General features: G+C 60.2%; 10 protein-coding genes across 10 annotated transcripts; 8 read left to right on the forward strand and 2 right to left on the reverse strand.

The window, feature by feature from the left end:
- Positions 1 to 298: 298 nt before the first annotated feature.
- Positions 299 to 870, forward strand: M421DRAFT_3106 (ubiquitin-conjugating enzyme E2 variant 2; the record flags this gene model as incomplete). Its single annotated transcript, XM_033589200.1, has 4 exons — positions 299 to 371; positions 423 to 502; positions 556 to 681; positions 730 to 870. 4 exons carry the CDS (start codon positions 299 to 301, stop codon positions 868 to 870), a joined length of 420 nt encoding a protein of 139 aa, XP_033451066.1.
- A 271-nt stretch (positions 871 to 1,141) lies between these two features.
- M421DRAFT_57499 (uncharacterized protein) lies at positions 1,142 to 2,089 on the forward strand (the record flags this gene model as incomplete). The annotated part of the gene is made up of 3 exons (XM_033595504.1): positions 1,142 to 1,190; positions 1,239 to 1,399; positions 1,448 to 2,089. 3 exons carry the CDS (start codon positions 1,142 to 1,144, stop codon positions 2,087 to 2,089), a joined length of 852 nt encoding a protein of 283 aa, XP_033451067.1.
- On the reverse strand, positions 1,889 to 3,038 carry M421DRAFT_418294 (putative RWD domain protein). Its single transcript, XM_033591730.1, has 3 exons — positions 2,932 to 3,038; positions 2,799 to 2,879; positions 1,889 to 2,746 (listed from the first exon to the last, which is right to left on the reverse strand). The coding sequence occupies exons 1-3, from the start codon at positions 2,996 to 2,998 to the stop codon at positions 2,193 to 2,195; spliced, it is 702 nt and encodes a 233-aa protein (XP_033451068.1). The 5' UTR covers positions 2,999 to 3,038; the 3' UTR covers positions 1,889 to 2,192.
- A 106-nt stretch (positions 3,039 to 3,144) lies between these two features.
- M421DRAFT_58020 (TPR domain-containing protein) lies at positions 3,145 to 4,284 on the forward strand (the record flags this gene model as incomplete). Its single annotated transcript, XM_033595557.1, has 1 exon — positions 3,145 to 4,284. The coding sequence occupies one exon, from the start codon at positions 3,145 to 3,147 to the stop codon at positions 4,282 to 4,284; it is 1,140 nt and encodes a 379-aa protein (XP_033451069.1).
- A 693-nt stretch (positions 4,285 to 4,977) lies between these two features.
- On the forward strand, positions 4,978 to 8,933 carry M421DRAFT_418296 (uncharacterized protein). Its single transcript, XM_033591731.1, has 2 exons — positions 4,978 to 5,284; positions 5,373 to 8,933. Exons 1-2 carry the CDS (start codon positions 5,253 to 5,255, stop codon positions 8,761 to 8,763), a joined length of 3,423 nt encoding a protein of 1,140 aa, XP_033451070.1. The 5' UTR covers positions 4,978 to 5,252; the 3' UTR covers positions 8,764 to 8,933.
- A 190-nt stretch (positions 8,934 to 9,123) lies between these two features.
- Positions 9,124 to 10,898, forward strand: M421DRAFT_360251 (casein kinase II subunit beta). The gene has a single exon (XM_033589664.1). It carries the CDS (start codon positions 9,484 to 9,486, stop codon positions 10,603 to 10,605), a length of 1,122 nt encoding a protein of 373 aa, XP_033451071.1. The 5' UTR covers positions 9,124 to 9,483; the 3' UTR covers positions 10,606 to 10,898.
- A 410-nt stretch (positions 10,899 to 11,308) lies between these two features.
- Positions 11,309 to 13,892, forward strand: M421DRAFT_57227 (uncharacterized protein; the record flags this gene model as incomplete). Its single annotated transcript, XM_033595480.1, has 4 exons — positions 11,309 to 11,691; positions 11,755 to 12,337; positions 12,579 to 12,830; positions 12,894 to 13,892. 4 exons carry the CDS (start codon positions 11,309 to 11,311, stop codon positions 13,890 to 13,892), a joined length of 2,217 nt encoding a protein of 738 aa, XP_033451072.1.
- On the reverse strand, positions 13,634 to 15,643 carry M421DRAFT_418301 (uncharacterized protein). Its single transcript, XM_033591732.1, has one exon. It carries the CDS (start codon positions 15,202 to 15,204, stop codon positions 14,074 to 14,076), a length of 1,131 nt encoding a protein of 376 aa, XP_033451073.1. The 5' UTR covers positions 15,205 to 15,643; the 3' UTR covers positions 13,634 to 14,073.
- Positions 15,390 to 16,155, forward strand: M421DRAFT_360470 (uncharacterized protein). Its single transcript, XM_033589667.1, has one exon. It carries the CDS (start codon positions 15,574 to 15,576, stop codon positions 15,991 to 15,993), a length of 420 nt encoding a protein of 139 aa, XP_033451074.1. The 5' UTR covers positions 15,390 to 15,573; the 3' UTR covers positions 15,994 to 16,155.
- On the forward strand, positions 15,624 to 18,795 carry M421DRAFT_418302 (uncharacterized protein). The gene is made up of 3 exons (XM_033591733.1): positions 15,624 to 16,149; positions 16,200 to 18,296; positions 18,395 to 18,795. The coding sequence occupies exons 1-3, from the start codon at positions 16,006 to 16,008 to the stop codon at positions 18,530 to 18,532; spliced, it is 2,379 nt and encodes a 792-aa protein (XP_033451075.1). The 5' UTR covers positions 15,624 to 16,005; the 3' UTR covers positions 18,533 to 18,795.
- The last annotated feature ends 122 nt before the right edge of the window (positions 18,796 to 18,917 follow it).

Here is an 18,917-nt window from a genome sequence, read left to right on the forward strand (position 1 = left end):
TCAAAGCACCGGCCGCACGACAGGACCCTGTCGCGCCGCGCGCTCTTTCCGCGTCGTCATAGGCCAAGAGCTTACCAAATCGCAAGCATCGCAGCAGATCTCCAAGTTCTACCCTTACTGTTTGTGCTCAGCCTCAACCTGCCGAAAGAAGACTCACATTATCAGTCCAATCAACCGCACCCACGAATCACCCCTTCACACGCGCGCGAGAGCTACCACGACCGGCCAGCCCAATAGCGGGGCAAACATCCATCCCACTGCCCTACGCCCTCTCCCACACGACCTCACATCAACAAACATGGGTGCCAAAGTACCACGCAACTTCCGCCTGCTAGAGGAGCTCGAGAAGGGCGAGAAAGGCCTAGGTGCTGGTATGGCAGACAACCACAGTTGCTTCAAGGGCGAGTGCTGAGAGTGAACAGAGGCATGCTCGTACGGTCTCGACAATGGCGACGACCTCTTGATGTCAGACTGGAACGGCACCATCCTTGGCCCTCCTCACGTACGCCTTCTGCAGTATACTACGCGACTGCATGCTGACTTGTCGGTACATAGAGCGTCCACGAGAACCGCATCTACAGTGTTTCGCTCCATTGCGGCCCGAACTACCCGGATCAGCCGCCTGAGATCAAGTTCACGTCCAAGATCAACCTACCTTGCGTAAACGCACAAAACGGAAAGGTGCGAGCATCCATACAATGGCGCTACTCAGTTGCTGATACAATGCAGGTCGATGCATCCAAGCTGCCATGTCTGGCGCAGTGGAGGAGGGAGTTTACAATGGAAACGATCCTAATTGAGCTCCGCAGATACATGGCCCTGCCTCAGAACAAGAAGCTTCCTCAGCCGCCTGAGGGGTCTACCTTCTAGAGCTATGGACACATGACAACGAACGATACGAAAGCGGAAGATAGCCCTGGATTCGGTTGACCGACGTGCATGTGTATGGAGTTTTGGCCGCCGAATTAGCTTCGAGGTATTGAGCGGGATCAATAAGAACGAATGAAACACCTCTATCATGACAGTATGCTTGGTTTCAAGAAAACTTGCAACCCGCTCGCTCTGGCACGTGATATTGCGTTTTGACGCGTTCCGAGCAGCTCGGAACTTCCAACAATTTACACCACCAAGCGTCCCATGCATGCCCCGGTTTCTCCAGCCCAAGAAATCGACTGAACATCGTATAGCAGGTACGTAAGCGGCCTGTGCGTGCGAATCAGTCACTGATTAGCTTTCAGCGATCGCTCTATACAGAGCACTGCTTTCAGGATGCTCTTCCGCGGCCCTCCCAGATGACGATCGCACGTTGCTGCGCAATGCAATCCAGAACAAATTTCGCCAGAATAGGAAGATACAAAGCCCATATCAGCTGGGTTTGAGCTTCAAGCTTGGCTATGAGGTATGCGTGTAGCCTCAATGCTTCCATGCCGTCGCTTACGGCAAGTAGACTGTGGACAAGCTCGATGCATCCACCACCAACAACGCTGCCGGCATGAGCACTCTGTCGCGACTCATTGCGACCTTACCACGCGGTTTGACCAATGCCCCACCCACTCGGCGTCCCTTACCATCACCCCCAACGCCGCACCCATCTGGCAAACACCCTCTTGACGTCCTCCCACAAGAGCGCGCTGTCTTGAAGAACCGCCCATATACGCAAGTGACCGGGCAACGACAGGTCCCGCGTATCGCTTCGGCAAACGGCATACCGTTCCTGCGCCTCTCAAAACCGCAGCCCGCCGCGCTATCGCGCGTGCTGCGACAAAAGCTCGATCGTCGCATCGAGCGCTTCCACAGGAGAGTCGAACTGCAAAACTACTGGCTTCCACTAGCGAAACAGGAAGACGAATGGGACGAGCTCGTGTTGCCGCAGCTCAGGAGGCGGGAGGACGAGATCAGGTGGGCAGATGCGATGCATGAGGCAGAAAGGCAGAACGGGGTTATCTATGAAGCTGAGTTGGTGAAGGATGCGGCGCTCATACGGAAGATGCAGAGCATTGTAGATGCAGAGACGGAGTTTGTGTTGAACGAGGGACGGGAGGTCATCAGAGGGCGAAAGAAGGCGCCTATACGAGTCATCAAGCCATGATTCATAACTTCCTTTTGATACCGAAGTGTGACGTGTGAATATGTACACGAGCGCTCCACGCTCTACGCGAATGGGTATACGCTTCTTACTAACCCTCCATCTCTTACGACTCCGCCGCCACCTTCAAGTCCTTCATAGCCTGCACATCGATCCCGTCGTCGTCCTCATCGCCGCCCTTGGCCAAGCCCTGCTGCCACAACTCCTTGCCCGTGAGTTTCCGCTCTTCCTTGGGCACTTTCTTCTTCTTGTCCTCGGCCTCTCTCTCCTCCTCCTCGCGCTTCCGCTTCTCCTCCATCTCCTTGGCGAACCCTTCGCGCCACCGTATGAAACTCTCCCGCGTGACAGCCTCGCCCTGGAACTTCTTGTTCTCTTCCTCTTCGGCCTTGGCGGCTTCCATGTCCGCGAGCGCTTGCTTTGCGTTCTGCCGTTCGCTGATCAGGAGCTCTGCGCTGTCTTTTAGGACGTTGACGAGTGTGAATATCATCGCCATGCCGAGGTTTTCTTCGATCGTCTCGGACAGCGAGTCCAGCAGGCGCTGCTTGTCGTCTTGGATGTCGAGGTAGGGGTGCTTGGGTGCATTGGGCGGTTGGGTTATGTCGAGGCGGGGCGCCTCGTCAGGGTAAGAGGGCGGGTATTGGACGTTGAGGATTATAGTTGCTAGTGATGGTGAGCAGGAGGCTTTTGCAGGTAGGCAATGTATTTTGCGTACGTGCTTGGAGGTCTTTGGGGTCTCCATCGCCGCGCGTGATCTCGAGGGCTATTGAGATTCGGAATTCTGTCTCGGAAACATCTGAGGGCAGTGAGTATGGTGCGGCGCATTCAGATGTAAGTGTGAACAGTACCTGCGATTTCCTCGGGGAAGATCGACTCGAGGACTTCCCTCTCTTCTTGTTGGTCTTCAACGCCCATTGTGGTAGTTGAGCTACGAAGTATATTGCAGAAGCTCACATGGTTACGGTGATGGCGGGGAATGCTAGCGCGAAGACCCTCGTCATTTTTTGAGGGTTAATACTTTTTTCTATAACACAACCTTGATACCCACACAACCCTACACTATGGCGAAAACAAAGCCCTCAAATCGTGCCGGCGATGCGAAGAAGAAATCAAAATCTGGCGACTCGAAAAAGTCAAAAGCCTCGGCAGAAGAGCTCCTCACACAAGCCGCGATTCTTCTACAGACCTCACAGCCAGACGAAGCTCTCGTCGCTGCAAGACGAGCGCTCAACATCCTACAGCCTAGCTCGAAACCAACAACAGCGGCGCTTCCTGCGCTCAACCTTCTCGGCGAGATCAACATCGAACTGGGCGACCCAGACTCCGCGCGCGAAGCTTTCCAGGTCGCTATACTACTTGACCCCGAGGGCGCAAACGATGGCGCAGAGAAGTTTCTCTGGCTAGCACAGTTGAACGAAGAGGGTGGCGCTGAATCAGTAAAGTGGTTCGAAAAGGGAATTGAGGTTCTGAGGCGAGAGATTGAAGAGTTGAACGGCAAGTTGGTCAAGAAGGCAGAGATCAAGGATCTGCTGGAAGAGAAGAACATGAAGATTGCATCTGCGCTGTGTGGAATTGCAGAAGTCTACATGACAGACTTGTCTTGGGAAGCAGATGCGGAGGCGCGATGCGAGGCGGCAGTCACCGAAGCGCTCATGGCTGCGCCAAACAACGCAGAGCCTCTTCAGACATTGGCTAACATAAGGATCTCACAGCTCAGGAAGGACGATGCCCAAGCAGCGCTCAAGAGAAGCATAGAGCTGTGGAAAGACCTGGAGCCGGACGACCCTAAGATCCCCAACTTCCCGACAATGATCAACTTGTCACGCCTGTTAATGGAGGCTGAGATGGAAGAGGAGGCCCTTGAGATTCTCGAACGATTGATCAATGAGAACGACGAGAGTGTGGAGGCGTGGTACTTGGGTGGTTGGTGCCTGCACCTACTGGCTGGCAAGCAGAAAGCAAAGGGTGGGGAGCTCGAGAAGACGGTACCCTCGCTGCTGAAGGCTAGTCGCGAGTGGCTCGATAGGTGCATTCAGTTGTACGGCATATTGGAGTACGAGGACGAGAGGCTGAAGGAGCACGCTGAAGAGCTACTCAAGGAGCTGAACGATGTCCTGGGCCCGGCGGTTGAAGGCGAGGAAGATGAGTGGTCAGACGACGAGGAAGGCGAGGACGACGATGAGGAGATGGAGGGCGTATGAGGTGCCACAATGTCGAAGTCGAGAGGCGCAAAGGCTGGTTCTAGAAGGAAGCCGCGTGGTAGAAGGCCCACCGCTCCTTCCTCCTGCACACAGCCTCTTCGTTGCGGTTTGACGTGCGATGCGCCGACACAGTTCGAGGCAGACCAATTCCAGATTACCTGCAGGTGGTAGCACTCGGGTCGGGCTGTCGTTACCCACCGCCCACAGAACCCCATTCAGCACTATCGCGATAATTTGCCAGAAACAGTCCGTGCCACAGGCTTCGTGGGTGCCCCAATTGGAACAGCGCTTGAGGCTCTGGAGGTTTTCGGAGGACTGGCAGCACGCATCACGGCTCATGCATGCCATCGCCCGCTGTGTAGGCTCGGCACTGGGGTATCCGCTGCCTGTAACTTGTGATCTGCAATTCGTGCGTCGTCGAGGACGAGTCTCCAGACCGTCAATCCAAGTGCTCGGGTCTCTGCTCTTTGCTTTTTCTAGTCAGGTCTGGACCCTGGAGGCTGTGGGCGCAACCGAAGTAGATGGATAGCTTATTAGACGCAGGCTCTCAAACCACTCCATAGGTCCCTCTCGTCGCTGTAACTGCATTGAGATAATCCTGCACCGACTGCTCGCGTAAAGTGATCACCGTTGGCGAACCCGCATTGAGTGTGTAACTCTGTGATGCCAACTACTTGGCGAGCCCTCGAAGCTCAACTGCGCGCCCAAACGCCACGAAAAGATAATGATGCGTGTCGCTACCGCCCTTCGGCCTCCACAAGTCCCGCGGTTTGAGCCACGCCGTCGCCCGCCTGGTGGTGTCTGGGTCTGACTTTGACGTTTAGCGCTGCTGCTCCGCACCTTCCATGGTTCTGGATAGATAGATAGCCGCGCCCCTCTTGTTGCTTGAGCGTGCACGCGTTCCAACCCTTCAGCTGAATAGCTGCGGCCAATTTCCTTTGCAGGGTGGAGCATGTCCGCGTGAGCAGATGATCTGGTATCTCCTCTACCCGCTGCGAGGGTAAGTCACTGAGGCCGTCTGCGCATCCTCCGTACACGCTGCGCTCAAGTTCCCAGAGTCCGTAGAGGCACAAGCTCAACAGCAGCAGGACGACCGAACCGCCCAAACTCTCGCCCTCACATCCGATCCGCCGCGCATTCCAGGCCCACGGCACCGCTACTGCGCAGCATTGGCTGCTGTCGCTCGTTCTGACTATCAGCATCTCGGTGTTGCTCTGCTACCCAGCCGTCTTTCAGACCAACAGCCCGGCCGCTGCGGGATTGCGCAACCTGCCCAAGCATGTCTGGACCTCGACGACGGAAGTTGAAGGCGAGCATCATGCTGACGTTGTAGTGCGCCAGGTCTGGGTGCATGGCGACTACATGAACGCACTCAGCCAGAGCGTGCTACGCAAAGCACTGGACGTCCAACATACGCTCCTGAATGGCGGCTTCGGTGCAGGGGGGCTCAGTCGAACCTCAATGCTCAGTCGCAGCGAATCGGGCTGCATCACACCAGGACCTGGCGAGAAGTGGGGATGGCAGTCACCGTTGATGTACTGGGACTGTTCGAAGGAAGCACTGGCGAGCGACAAGAACATACTGGAAACAATCAACGCCCACAGCAACACTCAGACTCCTATGAATATCACACTACGACCGAGTACCGTCTTCGCCGGCAAGCACTTCACAAACACCAAGCTTCGAGCAGCCGATGCCCTGGTCCTAACGCTGCTGGACCAGACCGAGGACACGGACGTAGGCGAGAAGTGGAATAGGAGAGCAAGAGCGCTCGCGCAAGGGCTGGATACGGACTGGTCCATATTTCCTCAAGATGGGCAGATCGTAGGGAACCGCCTCTACGAGTTTCGCCTGAAGCCAATGTCGAAGCTAGACGACACGTTTCTTGCCGGCTCATACATCATCATGGCCGTTTACGTGATCCTGAGGATGAAGCAATTGCGCGCTGTCAAGAGTTGGTTTGGTCTACTTATCACAATTGGCGCCAAAATGGCCATCTGCATCATCGCTAGTTTCTCCTTGTGTACTTGGCTAGGGGTCGATCTGGCGCGCATACCAAGGCCTTGGTTTCCAGCAGTGGTGTTTTGCTACGGGCTTGGAAACATATTTCGACTGATCAACGCCGTCTTGGAAACACCGCCAGAAATGCCTCCACAGCAGCGCATTGGAAACGCACTTGGAGAAGTTGGCCACTTGTCACTTGCGGTCGCATTTCAGAATCTAGCCATGATCTACCTGTGCTCGCGATTTGTTTCGCCCTGGGTAGCCAACTTTTGCGTCTTCGCGGCAGTCACACTGGTCTTCGATTTCGTCTACCACCTGACCTTCTTTGTTGCCGTTCTGAGCGTCGATGTTCAGCGCATGGAGCTTTCCGACTCGATTGGACAAGCCGACTTGGCCCGTGGCTCGAAGAAACAACCAGAACGTAAGTCTTGGTGTGCTGCTTTGCTAGAAGGCACGACGCCACTAAGTACCCGGTTTGCTGGCACAGTTGCCATATCCTCGGTCATATTGGCTATAAATCTGCATTTTTTCGACGTCGGCGACCAGCACCTATCCTTCGATACAGTCCGGAAGAAGCTTCTATCACGGAAACAAAAGCGGAGTAGTGTACCTCAGTGGTCTTCTCCGCCAATTAACCAAGCAAGAACGCCCGCCGAATGGCTAAAGCTTCAAGACCACAACGCGGCTCAAGAGCTGTTCGCGTTACTCAAGCCTGGCGCCCACAGCTTCATCGCTAGAATCTACGACCCTGTACTTGTCGTGACTAAAGGAGCGCGCGGGAGGGACAAGCCTCAAATGCCCACCACGCTGATGGGTCACCTTCGCCGCTTTGCACAAGGTCACACATTTCCAGCAGCGTTGATGGCAGTGTTCATGATAGCCGGTATTACCCTGTTCATGAATTATCTGCTGTGGACCGGTCTTCCAGAGGCGACAGATGAGGACGAGGAAAAAAAGTCAGCTTTCTCCGTCAAGACATTGCCTACACAGCAGACATTGGATATTGTTCGCATGTCATCATGCTCCAAAGGTCACCTGACGAGTGTCAGCTTGGACAGGACTACTTCCATCTGGCTCAATGGACACACAGCCCACATACCCGCCACACTACAGACAGCCAACATGAAACCTAGATTATGGCCCATTGTGGCAAGTGCCTTGGATGATAGCGGTTCGTTCCTCGCTATGGCCACCGACACTGGACGGATTGGGCTCTGGAGCGTCGCGGCCTCGCGCTTTCTGATGTTTCCGATCGTTAACTTTCGAGGGCAAGTGCCGGCGCTGTACTCTTTCGTCAACATCACCCGCAACGATCACGAGAGACCATACATTATGATTGTTAGTCCAGACGGCTACCTAACCGAACTTGAAGCGCGTACTGGTATTCACCGCACAAAACGCATCAGTGCAAGTGCCATACTGTGCGCTCAGCTCTACGTTGACGCTAAAGGCGAAGCCAACCTCGTTTTTGTATGCAAGCCAGGCATAGTACACATTCTGTCTTTGCAGGATCCCAACAACGCCTTATCCGAGGTTGTTGCTAGCCTTGATCCAGGGCCGCCACCTGACAGCAATCCTGCCAAAGTCAAATGTATACATAGCGTGCCCAGTCTTGGGTTGATCTTTGCACTTCGCGACGAAAGAGCAGAGATCTTCGACTTCAGCAGCAAGGCACTCATACATGCCTTCGCGATTGGACACGTTGAGCCACACTCGTTTCGAGTGATGCACTCTGCGCGGCGTCAATGCCCTTGCGGCGCGTCCGCTGTCCACACCTTGTCTGTCGCATATGCTGAACAAAACAAGGAGCATATGATCCTGCAAAACTTGTCTCCCAAGGACACCTCGATATCACAAGTCTGCCTAGGGAAGCCACTGGACCGCACGAAACACGAGTGTCGGGGCCTCGACAGTGCAACCGAAGCTGTTTACTGCGTCGAGTCGGCCGGCGTCTGGGAGTCAACAGCCGCCTCCAGTATAGTGGGTGTTCGAAGGCGAATCCTGTCTACTCCAGCCTCGTCAATAGCATCGGACGACGAAGATGACGCGCCGGTCCTTATCGCGCCTACATCTGCCGTGAGGCAGCGCGCCAGCAAACCAAACGACGCACTCGTCTCGTCTAGGTTCATCAATGGGTTGGCCAACGGGCGTCAAAACACACATGCACCTATCGATCATACTGATCCATGGGAAGCTTGGACAATGACGTCAACTGGCGAGTTCCGTTCTCGGCCACTGCTACCTGACGACGACAAGATGGAAGACGAAGTCGATGATCTGTTCGTAGTGGCACCTGGGCCCATCGCGAGGTTAGGAAAGCGCAGTGTTGCAGTGGGCTTTGGCAATACGGTGAAGGTCATCACCCTGGGCAAGGAAGTTTATAGTGGCGCAACCGTACCAAATGGTAGCCTCGATATTGGCCTTGGGAGTTATAGGGCACGGCCAAGACGAGGGATGGAAAGGAAGGCTCTCTGAGCTTATTTGTGACATATGACGGCGTTCAGGATACCCCGCAGGGTCTAGGGACGTTTTCCAGCGCGGCGTTGCCTTTTGGTGGACGGCAACCAGATTCAACAGTTCTCGATATCAGACATGATGCCATTTTGTAGAGTACATACACGGTTTCAACTTTAATAGATCTCTGCACGTATCATGTCTGCCTCTCTCCCGTCTGACTATAAGTAGAGATTCGATATGACCTTACAGTGCTGTTTGCTTTGCCGGCAGCATTCACGTGCGCGCCAAGGCTAGCTTCGTGCCTGGAAGCGACGACTCTGATGCACCTTTCGCCGCGCGCGAGCCCCGTAAACAGTTCCCTCACTGACACTTCTAACATTGTCACCGTGTGGAAAAAGCTTCACCGCACGCCAAACCACAAGCTCCAAACCGCAAGCTCCAAACACACTCGCTCAGCGCCCATACCCCGCCTGATTCACGGCCTTGCATCACGACACCGAGCCCCACTGTCCTGCTCCTTGCATTACGCAAGACGCGATAAGACGCTCAACTGCAGACTCGTAGAGTGCGCCAATCTAGGCAAAGCCTCTGCTTGCTCCAGACCCGCGCATTCGCGTGAGACCGACTCACGACCCCACACTTCTCATTTTGACCCCTCGTGGTCCCGGCACTCGCGGAGTGGAATTGCGCCTTGCACCCTAAGTCGCGCATACACAGCAGCGCACGCCTACGCCCAACATGTCGTCGTCGTCGCAAGTCACCGAGTCCTGGGTCGCATCGTTCTGCGGCCTGCTCGGCCACGAGTACTTCGCGGAGGTGTCAGAAGACTTCATCGAGGATGACTTCAACCTGACAGGCCTGCAGTCGCAGGTACCCATGTACAAGGAAGCACTGGAGATGATTCTGGACGTTGAGCCAGAGGACGATGATGAGGACGAGGAGGAAGAGGAGGAGGAAGACGACGAGGACGAGATCCTGGGTGATGAGAGGGGTGCCTACCGGAGGGCAGGTGACAGGAGACACCTGCGGATAGCGTCGGACCTGAGCGTGATAGAAAGCTCCGCCGAGCTCCTCTACGGGCTGATACACCAGCGCTACATCACGTCCAGGCCAGGTATTCAGCAAATGGCGGAGAAGTACGAGCTCCAACACTTTGGCACGTGCCCGCGCGTGAACTGCAACTCGTGCAAGGTGCTCCCCGTCGGCCTGAACGACAGCCCCGGGCACGAGACGGTTAAGCTCTTCTGCCCGTCCTGCCTCGACGTGTACACACCTCCCAACTCGCGCTTCCAGACGGTCGACGGCGCGTTCTTCGGCACGACATTCCCGTCGCTTTTCTTCATGACGTTTACAGACCTCGACATTAGCGGCGGGCTGCGCAGCAGCTCAGGTGCGACAATGGACGTGCTCGCACAGCTGCAGGCTCAGAGCGCCGAGGCAAAGTCGCGCAACAACACGACTCCCGCAAACGTCACGTTGGTCAACGGCATCGCGCCAAACAACCTCGCACCGGGCCTAGGTTTGGGATCGATCTACGAGCCTCGCATCTACGGGTTCCGGGTCAGCGAACGGGCGCGGTCAGGCCCACGCATGAAGTGGTTGCGGATGCGGCCTGCGGACGTGACGGAGCTGGACGAGACACGACGATACTGGGAAGATCGGGCCGAAGACGAGGACCGGCCAGACGAGGACGACATGAACATGGTGGACGTGGCAGAGGGTGGCAGGGCTGGGGTGCCTGCCAATCGCACACGGAAACAGGCGCGCACAAGAAGGCGGCCAGCGAACGGAAGTGGGGCGGCTGAGGGCAGCCCTATGGACACGAATGGGGTTGCTGTCGACGCTGCAGCGGCGGGCTAGACGGGCGTGGGTGCAGTTGGCGCAGCAATGTAATTTCTTCTAGAGCACACGAGGAAGTCTGCAATAGCGATGATGGAGACGGATGGCAGCGGAGACATGTGGCAGCGGAGACACAGAGTACAGCGGAGATATCAATGAAGCACGGAGAAATCAATGAAGTAGCGAGGTTGGCGGAGTCAGTCGCTCACACGTCTTGTGGGTTGGAGTGTTCGCGTGGCTATGGTCAGCGTGTTTGGGCAGGTCCTCTGCGGCGTGGCAGCATGATAAATCATGTCTGCACTGCACGCGTGGGGTAGATGGATGGATTGGGGTGGATGACGAGCATAATCACTTCCCATGTCGATGCTGGCTGAGGTGGTTCACCGTCTGTGCGGACGTGTGGATGTCGGTGATCGGAATCGATGCACAGGCATATTCTGTATTGCAGACGCCACGACTTTGTATTGCAGATGACATGGCTGGGCGACATGCACCAATAACACGGCTGGCATGCACCAATAACACGGCTGGCGAAGGCGGATGGTAGATTTTCCCCGCAAAATGGACGGCGGTCCGATCAGTGGGTCGGCGAGGCCGGCGAGGCCGCATGCGACGACGCACGACGACGCACGACGACGCAGGACGCACGACGCAGGACGCACGACGACGAGGCCCTCGCGCATTGCGACTCTCACAGACCCGGCGGCGGACGGGCGCAGCGACCATGAGCACACGCGACGGCAGCGACACCATGAGCCCGCCGAACGAGGCGACGAAGCGGAAGAGCGACGACGGGGCCGGACAGCCGCGGGCGAAGCGCAACCGGTACATTAGCATCGCGTGCAACGAGTGCAAGCGGCGCAAGATCAAGTGCAACGGACAGACGCCATGCCAGCGGTGCGGCAACCTCAGCCTCGAGTGCCTGTACGCGCCCAACTGCTGCAACAACTTCAAGGAGAGCGACGAGTTCAAGCAGATGACGGCGCATATGGCGCGATTGCAGCAGCAGCTCGACGACATGCTGCAGACGGTGCACAGCCTATGCAGGCAGTCCGACGTCCATCCCGACGGCACGCCCTTGACCGCCCAGCTGCCGCCGCCGCCGCCGTCCACCACTACCACCACCACCACCACCACCAAGCAGCACCCGCGCTGCTCGACGTCCTCTAGCAAGCACCCACGCTCCACGTCTTTCAGCAAGCACCCGCGCTTCCACGGCCCGACGGCCAACGCCTTCAACCTGGGCGTCGCGCGCAGCAGCCTGCAGACCATGGGCATCACCGCCGCCGACGACGGCGACGGCGACGGCGACGGCGAGGAGGTCGCGACGCACGACGCCACCCCGCGCGCCTCGCCGTCGGCGCCCGCCGCGCCGCTGCACGCCGACAAGGACGCCGTCTGGGCCCTCTCCAAGGCCGAGGCGCTGCGGCTGGTGCACGTGTGGTACGAGGAGCAGGGCATCATGTACCCAATCCTGGACCTGGACAAGCTGCTGCGCCACGCCGACATGCTGTTCTCGTTCGTCGAGGCCGCCGCGCGCTCTGGGCTGATGCAGCGCGCCATGCCCGGCGCCGACGCCATCATGGACGACCAGACGAGCGTGCTGAAGCTCGTGCTGGCCATCACCCTGGTCATGGAGGGCGGCGGGACGGATCCGCTGGGCGAGAGGCTGTTTTCGAACGTGCAGGGCGTCGTCGAGCGCATCCTCTCCGAGCCCGTGAGCCTGCAGAGCGTCGGTCTGCTGACTCTGACGGTGAGCCACGCCGAAGCCCGCACACCCACACACTCACACACCCACACACTCACACACCCACACACTCACACACCCACACACTCACACACCCACACACTCACACACTCGCACACCCACACACTCACACACTCACACACCCACACACCCACACACTCGTACACCCATACACTCGCACCCGCACACCTCTACACACTCACACACCCGCACACCCCGCGGCCTCGAATGCTGACTGACCGTCCAGGGCATGTACCACTTCACCCGCGACGACGAGGCCCTCGCCTGGCGCATGATCGGGCTCGCCGCCCGCCACTGTCTCGAGCTGGGCCTGCACCGCCGCGAGACGTACGCCGCGCTGTTCCCGGACCCCGACGAGCAGGCCGCCGCCGTCCGCATCTTCTGGTCCGTCTACGTGCTGGACCGCCGCTGGTCGCTCGGCACCGGCATGCCGTTTGCGCTGCAGGACGCCGACATGGACCACAATCTGCCCAAGCCCGTACGAAGCCGTACCCGACCTGCTGCTCTGCGCCGAGTGCTGGACAAAGCTAACGCTGCACAGGACGTCTCGACGCACACGTCGACGCCCTACCTCAACGCCATGATCTCCTACAGCGCCATCGGCTCCAAGGTCTGGAAGTCCGTCGCCGCGTCCTCCTCGGACACATCGCCCGGCTCGGACCTCCAGATGTCAAAGGAAGACATCTCCTTTCTCGACTTCCAGGTCCTCAACTGGCACCGCTCGATCCCGGAGCTGCTGAGGTTCAAACACCCGGACGCCGGGCAGTCGCACTCGTCGCCGCCCGCGCGCGTCCTGCACCGGCTGCAGATCCTGCTGTACCTGCGGGCGAACCAGATGCGGATCCTGATCTACCGGCCGGTGCTGCACACGGCGACGACGATCCTGTCGCACCTCGACTTTGCGCACACGGTCGTCAAGGTCGCCAAGGACACGATCCGCATCCTGACCTTTATCAACGGCTCGACCGACATCTACCGCTGCCAGCAGACCATGTTCAACTACTTCCTCATCAGCGCCCTGGCCGTCCTGTTCCTCGCCGTCGCCCACGCGCCCGCAGAGTTCTCCGCTGACTGCAGGGAGGAGTGGTACATGGCCCTCCACCTCGTGCGCGGCCTGAGCAGCGAGAGCCGCGTCAGCAAGCGCCTGTGGCGCACCATCCGCACCCTCAACGAAGTCGGCCCGCGCCTGGGGCTCGTCAGCGAGTACCAGCAGCAGCAGCAGCAGCAGCAGCACGAGCAGCAGCAGCACGAGCAGAGCGATGCCGCCGTCGCCATGGCGGGGCTCGCGGGGCACGAGATGCCGCACTTTCTGCGCCGCCACGGTGCGCTGGATCCCGCGCTGGACCCTGCGCTGGGCGACACGCCGCACGGCATCGCGCTGCACCTGACCAGTCTGTTTGAGGCGGCCGGCAGCGCGTACGGCATCAACAACCCGTTTGACGGCATGAGCGGCCTGTCGAGCGCGGGCGGGTACGAGGGCATGCCGGCGTATGGGACCGAGAACGATGAGCTGGCGCGCATCATGCGAGATTTGTTCTAGCTGTCATGCATCAGAGCAGTGGTTGGTGCTCATTGCTTCCTCCACTCCCCATCCTCCACTCCCCATCCTACACTCCCCATCCTACACTCCCCGTCCTCCACTCCCCGTCCTCCACTCCTCCTCCTCTCCTCACCCTCCACCACCAGCGAGAAATCCATCTGCGGATCACCTCCTACACCTCCTACACCTCCTCCTCCTCCTCCTCCTCCACAGCAACAACCCCCGCCACCTCCCGCACATCCACCACCCCGCCCGTCCCCAGATCAACCACCCGCACACACTCGACCGCCAGCGCGCCGGCTGCCAGCGCAACAAACCCCACCTCGGCGGTGTAACACGCGCCCGGCGCCAGCGGCCCGAGCCGCAGCTCGGTCGTCAGACACACGAGCTGGGCTGGCTCGGCGCGCGCGCTCTTCTGCCGCGCGTACACGGCGTTCGAGTCCTGCACGGCGGGCGCGAGCAGCGCCGTCGATGCGCCGTGCGATGCGGGCACGGCGGCCGAGGACGAGGGGCGGTGCGTGGGCGTGTGCTTGCGCTTGGGCAGGACGATGATGCCGAGGCGCTGCGCCGAGGCGCTGCGGTTCAGGATGAACAGGGACCAGTGGAACGGCGTGCCGACCTTGACGCGGCACGGCCCCGTCATGGTCAGCGTCACGTTGGCTGCGGCGCTGGGCGCGCCTCGTTCCTGCGTGTCGTGCTCCGGCGCAAAGTCGACGGGCGTCCTCCATGTGATGGCCACGCGCGGCGTGCACAAGGGCCCGACGTGGACGTCGGCCAGGATGCGGACGGTGAGCGTGTGGCCTTTGCTGCCCAGCGCGGGCGTGCCGTCGGGACCGAGGTCAGGCGTTGCCTTGTACAGATAGCTCAGCTGGTCGCCGGGGCTGCAGGGCGTGGCGGCGCCCACGGCGGCCAGGGGTTCCATGTCCCCCCCGAGCATGGAGAGGTCCACTGACTGGATGCTCACGGCGTACGACGTGTACGATGCTACTTCGACGTCCAGGGACGCCAGCAGCGAGCGATCAGCGACCGGCGTGTGCAGCGCAGCGAAGCGCGTCCGCCACATCAGCGGAGGCACGACGCGGAACAGCGGTCGCTGGCCCGTCTTGATCGGGCGCACCAGCTCGCGCGCAAGAGGCGCCGAGGGAGCGATTTTGCTGATTCGCATCGCCGAGAGCCGCGGGTGGATGCCCACGAGCGCCGGGTCGTGCTCGAACGACTGCAGGAGATTGAGCGCCGGGGGCACCCGGCTGGGCAGATAGTCGTCGTGGGATACTGGCTTGCGCGCTGTGACGTCTGGCTTGAGCGAGGCCATGGGCTGGAAGTAGATGGCTGGCTTGTGGAATCTGCCCTGCGGTCGCGCTGCGTCCTCTTAGAATGCATCTCTTTACGCTTCCCCAGGAGCTTACCTATGGCGACCTCCATCCTCCACAAGACGTACGCATGCTTGCCGTGATCGCTCTCGTGGAGCACCATGGTGGGCTCGCTGGCGTCTTTGGTGGTCGCGCTGTGGATCAGTTCCTTGGGCAGGGCTTTCGTCTCTTGATCTGAACCGGGCGCTGTGCCCAAGGCGAAGACCTGCAGGCTGACAGCCAGCCGGTCGAGATATGACTTCAGTGCTTCCTCTTCGACCAACGGCGTTCGGAAGACGACGTAGACCGGCAGCAGCTCATCTAGCCTGTGCATGAGTAAGAGCGCTGTCTCGCTGATTGGGATCGCTGCACATACCGAACAGCAGCACCTGTCTTTGCTTCACAAACGGCAGGATCGAAGTGCCCGCATCTTCGACAGTGCCGTCCCACGAGTTGAACGCCTCCTCCATGTCCACATTCGAGGCCGCTGGTGCGATGGCCTCCAAGACGGAGCTGTCGGCAAAGTCGACGCTGGCGCGAGGTTCCTCTTCCGAGCCCATGTTACTTCTCGACGCTCGTCGGACGAGGGGCGGCAGCGTGAGGGCGGACTCACGTGCGGTGCGGCTGGTCAAGGTCGAGCTAGCCGCCCCATGCAGGGATCATCTGGCCCGTGCGCGGTTCACGGCGGCCGTTGCCAAAACTTGCATGTCGCGAGGCTGCGTTGGTGCATTGCGACTCGACGCCCACGCTAACCACTCGTCGCGATGAACAGCTATCCGCCCCCCGTGGGCATGGCGCCGCCTGCATGGCGGGCTGTCAAGACGGCCGACGGCAAGGAATACTACCACAACGCCGCGACGAATGCGACGACGTGGGAGAAGCCGGACGAGCTCAAGGACGAGGTCGAGGTCAGTTGCGGCATGGCGCGCACGACAGCGGGCAGTACTAACGACGGCAGCGCGCGATCGAGGGCTCGGGCTGGGCGCGGCAGACGTCGCCCGAGGGCAAGACGTACTACTACCACAAGGAGTCGCGCCAGACGACGTGGAATGTCCCCGACGACGTCCGCAAGAAGATGGAACAGGCCCAGGCGAATATGCCCCCGCAGCGCCCGCCCGCCGGCCCTGCCGCATGGGCTGCGGGCCCCGCGCAGCTGCCGGCGGCCAGCGACTTCCGACGGCCCGAGCGCGACGAGTACCGCCCCGAGCGCGACGAGTACCGCGGCGACCGGCCCGAGCGCGGCGACCGCCGCGAGCGCGACGCGGGCTTCGGCGGCGACCGGCCGCGCGTCGAGTTCGCGACGGGCAGCGAGCTCCAGTTCTCCAGCGCGCAGGAAGCCGAGGCGGCCTTTGCAAAGGTGCTCCGGCAGATGAAGGTCCAGCCCGACTGGACGTGGGCGCAGGCCGTGCGTGTCGGCGTCAGGGACCCCAACTGGCGCGCCATCGCCGAGCCGGAGAAGCGCGAGGAGGCCTTTAAGCGATACTGCGAGGACCTGCGCGCCCAGGAGAAGCACCGCGAGCAGGACCGCCGCGCCAAGCTGCGCGCAGACTTCACGGCCATGCTCCGCTCGCACCCGGAAATCAAGTACTACACCCGCTGGCGGACCGCGCTGCCGATTGTCGAGGGCGAGACGGTCTTCCGCTCCGCCAAGGACGACGCCGAGCGTCGGCAGCTGTTCGACGAGTACATTGTCGCGCTGAAGAAGGCCCACGAGGCCGACGAGGCGGCGAGCCGGACGGCGGCGCTCGACGACGTGCTCGACGTGCTGCGGGCGCTCGACCTCGAGCCCTTTACGCGCTGGCAGACGGCCGAGGCCAAGCTGGAGCAGAGCGACGACTTCACCGGCGGCAAGTTCCGCTCGCTGACCCGCATGGACGTCCTCAACCAGTTCGAGAAGCACATCCGCCAGCTCCAGCGCGACCACAACGACCGCGTCCAGGCCGAGCGCCGCGTCAAGCACCGCATCGAGCGCAGGAACCGCGACGGCTTCACGAAGCTCCTGAACGAGCTCAGGGCCAGCGGCAGGCTCAGATACGGCACAAAGTGGAAGGACGTCCACCCTCTCATCGAGAGCGACCCGCGCTACACTGCCATGCTTGGCCAGAGCGGCTCGTCGCCCGTCGACCTGTTCTGGGACGCTCTCGAGGAGGAGACGGGCAAGTTCCGCACGCTGCGGCGCTACGCCCTCGACGTGCTGGAGCACCAGCGCTTCGAAGTCACCACGGCGACCCCGGTCGAAGACTTTCTGGGTGTCATGCGCAAAGACGCCCGCACCTCTAGCATTGACGAGCAGTCGATGCACGACATCTACGCGTACATTCTCGAAAAGGTCAAGAAGCGCGAGGACGACGAGCGCAAGATGGAGGAGTCGGACGAGCGCCACGCAATCGACCGTCTCCGCTCTGTCATCAAGCGCCTCGAACCTCCTGTCGACGTTGGAGATTTGTGGGAAGCGGTCCGTCCCCGTGTTGAGAAGACAGACGAGTACCGCGCGCTGAAGTCGGATGCTCTCCGCGAGAGCGCATTCGACAAACACATGCAGCGCCTAAAGGACAAGGAGAACGAGCGCCGCGACCGCAGGCGTGACGACCGCCCGCGGAGCAGAGACCGACGCGACCGCGGCGACCGCGGCGACCGCGGCGACCGAGACCGTGAGTACCGCAACGGAGACTCTCACCGCCGTGATGGCCATCGCACGCGCACCCGCTCACCCGAACACGACCCGTACGCCGCCGAGCGCAGGCGCGCACAGCAGGACCGCGAAGCGAGATACAGGGACACGGAGCGCACAGGTCTCTCGCCCCCGCGCCGCGCCCGCGACTTCCGCGACGACGAGCGCTACGAACGCCGCCGCAGCCCCGCAGGAGACCACTACAGCCGCGAGCGCCGGGACCGCGAAGTCGAGCGCGAGCGAACCTACCGCGCCGACCCGCTCAGCCGCGCCGATCCGCGCGAGGGCAGCGTGAGCCTCGACTACGGCGACGGCACGGGACGCGCAGCGAGCTCCAGGCGCAGGCGCGAGAGCGACGCGAGCACCACCCGCCGCGACGTCAAGGCACGTCTCCAGCACCCATCTACCCCCTTCCTTTGACGCGCCTACTGACCAGCACCCATCTACCCCCTTCCCTTGACGCGCCTACTGACCAGCACCAGCGCCCCCGCTACTCCCCGCGCCCCGACCCGCGCCCCGACCCGCGGCCCAAGTCCAAGACGCCCGTCCCCGAGCCCGTCAAGGAAGACGACCGCGCGCTCCGGTCCGGCAGCGAGGAGGGCGAGATTGAGGAGGATTAGGTGTAGTGTTTGGTGGGAGACGCGCTTTGCTGAGCGACGCCATCGCTGCCGGACCCGCTATGAAATACATGTCACCATCAATGTAGACGCTAGCTTTGGCCATCAATGTAGACGCTAGCTTTGGCCATCAATGCAGACGCTAGCTTTCGCCATCAATGCAGACGCTAGCTTTGGCCATCAATGCAGACGCTAGCTTTGGCCATCAATGTAGACGCTAGCTTTGGCCATCAATGCAGACGCTAGCTTTCGCCATCAATGTAGACGCTAGCTTTGGCCATCAATGCAGACGCTAGCTTTCGCCATCAATGCAGAGCTTTGAAATGGTACTCGTCTGGTGCTGGTCACGTCGACTGAGATTGAGGGCTGGTATGCAGCATACGAGATA

The sequence above is a fragment of the Didymella exigua genome, assembly GCF_010094145.1.
Source record: "Didymella exigua CBS 183.55 unplaced genomic scaffold M421scaffold_7, whole genome shotgun sequence".
Classification (NCBI taxonomy): domain Eukaryota; kingdom Fungi; phylum Ascomycota; class Dothideomycetes; order Pleosporales; family Didymellaceae; genus Didymella; species Didymella exigua.

What these genes read in the sequence shown, in the direction of transcription:
- M421DRAFT_418294 (XM_033591730.1), bottom strand. Translation starts at nt 2,998, where the DNA reads ATGGGCGTTGAAGACCAACAAGAAGAGAGGGAAGTCCTCGAGTCGATC. An exon ending in CTTCCCCGAGGAAATCGCAG is followed by an intron (nt 2,880 to 2,931) that starts GTACTGTTCACA and finishes CACTGCCCTCAG; the next exon opens with ATGTTTCCGAGACAGAATTC. An exon ending in CCCCAAAGACCTCCAAGCAC is followed by an intron (nt 2,747 to 2,798) that starts GTACGCAAAATA and finishes CACCATCACTAG; the next exon opens with CAACTATAATCCTCAACGTC.
- M421DRAFT_418296 (XM_033591731.1), top strand. Translation starts at nt 5,253, where the DNA reads ATGATCTGGTATCTCCTCTACCCGCTGCGAGG. An exon ending in CTCCTCTACCCGCTGCGAGG is followed by an intron (nt 5,285 to 5,372) that starts GTAAGTCACTGA and finishes CAACAGCAGCAG; the next exon opens with GACGACCGAACCGCCCAAAC.
- M421DRAFT_360251 (XM_033589664.1), top strand. Translation starts at nt 9,484, where the DNA reads ATGTCGTCGTCGTCGCAAGTCACCGAGTCCTGGGTCGCATCGTTCTGC.
- M421DRAFT_418301 (XM_033591732.1), bottom strand. Translation starts at nt 15,204, where the DNA reads ATGGCCTCGCTCAAGCCAGACGTCACAGCGCGCAAGCCAGTATCCCAC.
- M421DRAFT_360470 (XM_033589667.1), top strand. Translation starts at nt 15,574, where the DNA reads ATGAGTAAGAGCGCTGTCTCGCTGATTGGGATCGCTGCACATACCGAA.
- M421DRAFT_418302 (XM_033591733.1), top strand. Translation starts at nt 16,006, where the DNA reads ATGAACAGCTATCCGCCCCCCGTGGGCATGGCGCCGCCTGCATGGCGG. An exon ending in AGCTCAAGGACGAGGTCGAG is followed by an intron (nt 16,150 to 16,199) that starts GTCAGTTGCGGC and finishes TAACGACGGCAG; the next exon opens with CGCGCGATCGAGGGCTCGGG. An exon ending in CCACCCGCCGCGACGTCAAG is followed by an intron (nt 18,297 to 18,394) that starts GCACGTCTCCAG and finishes GACCAGCACCAG; the next exon opens with CGCCCCCGCTACTCCCCGCG.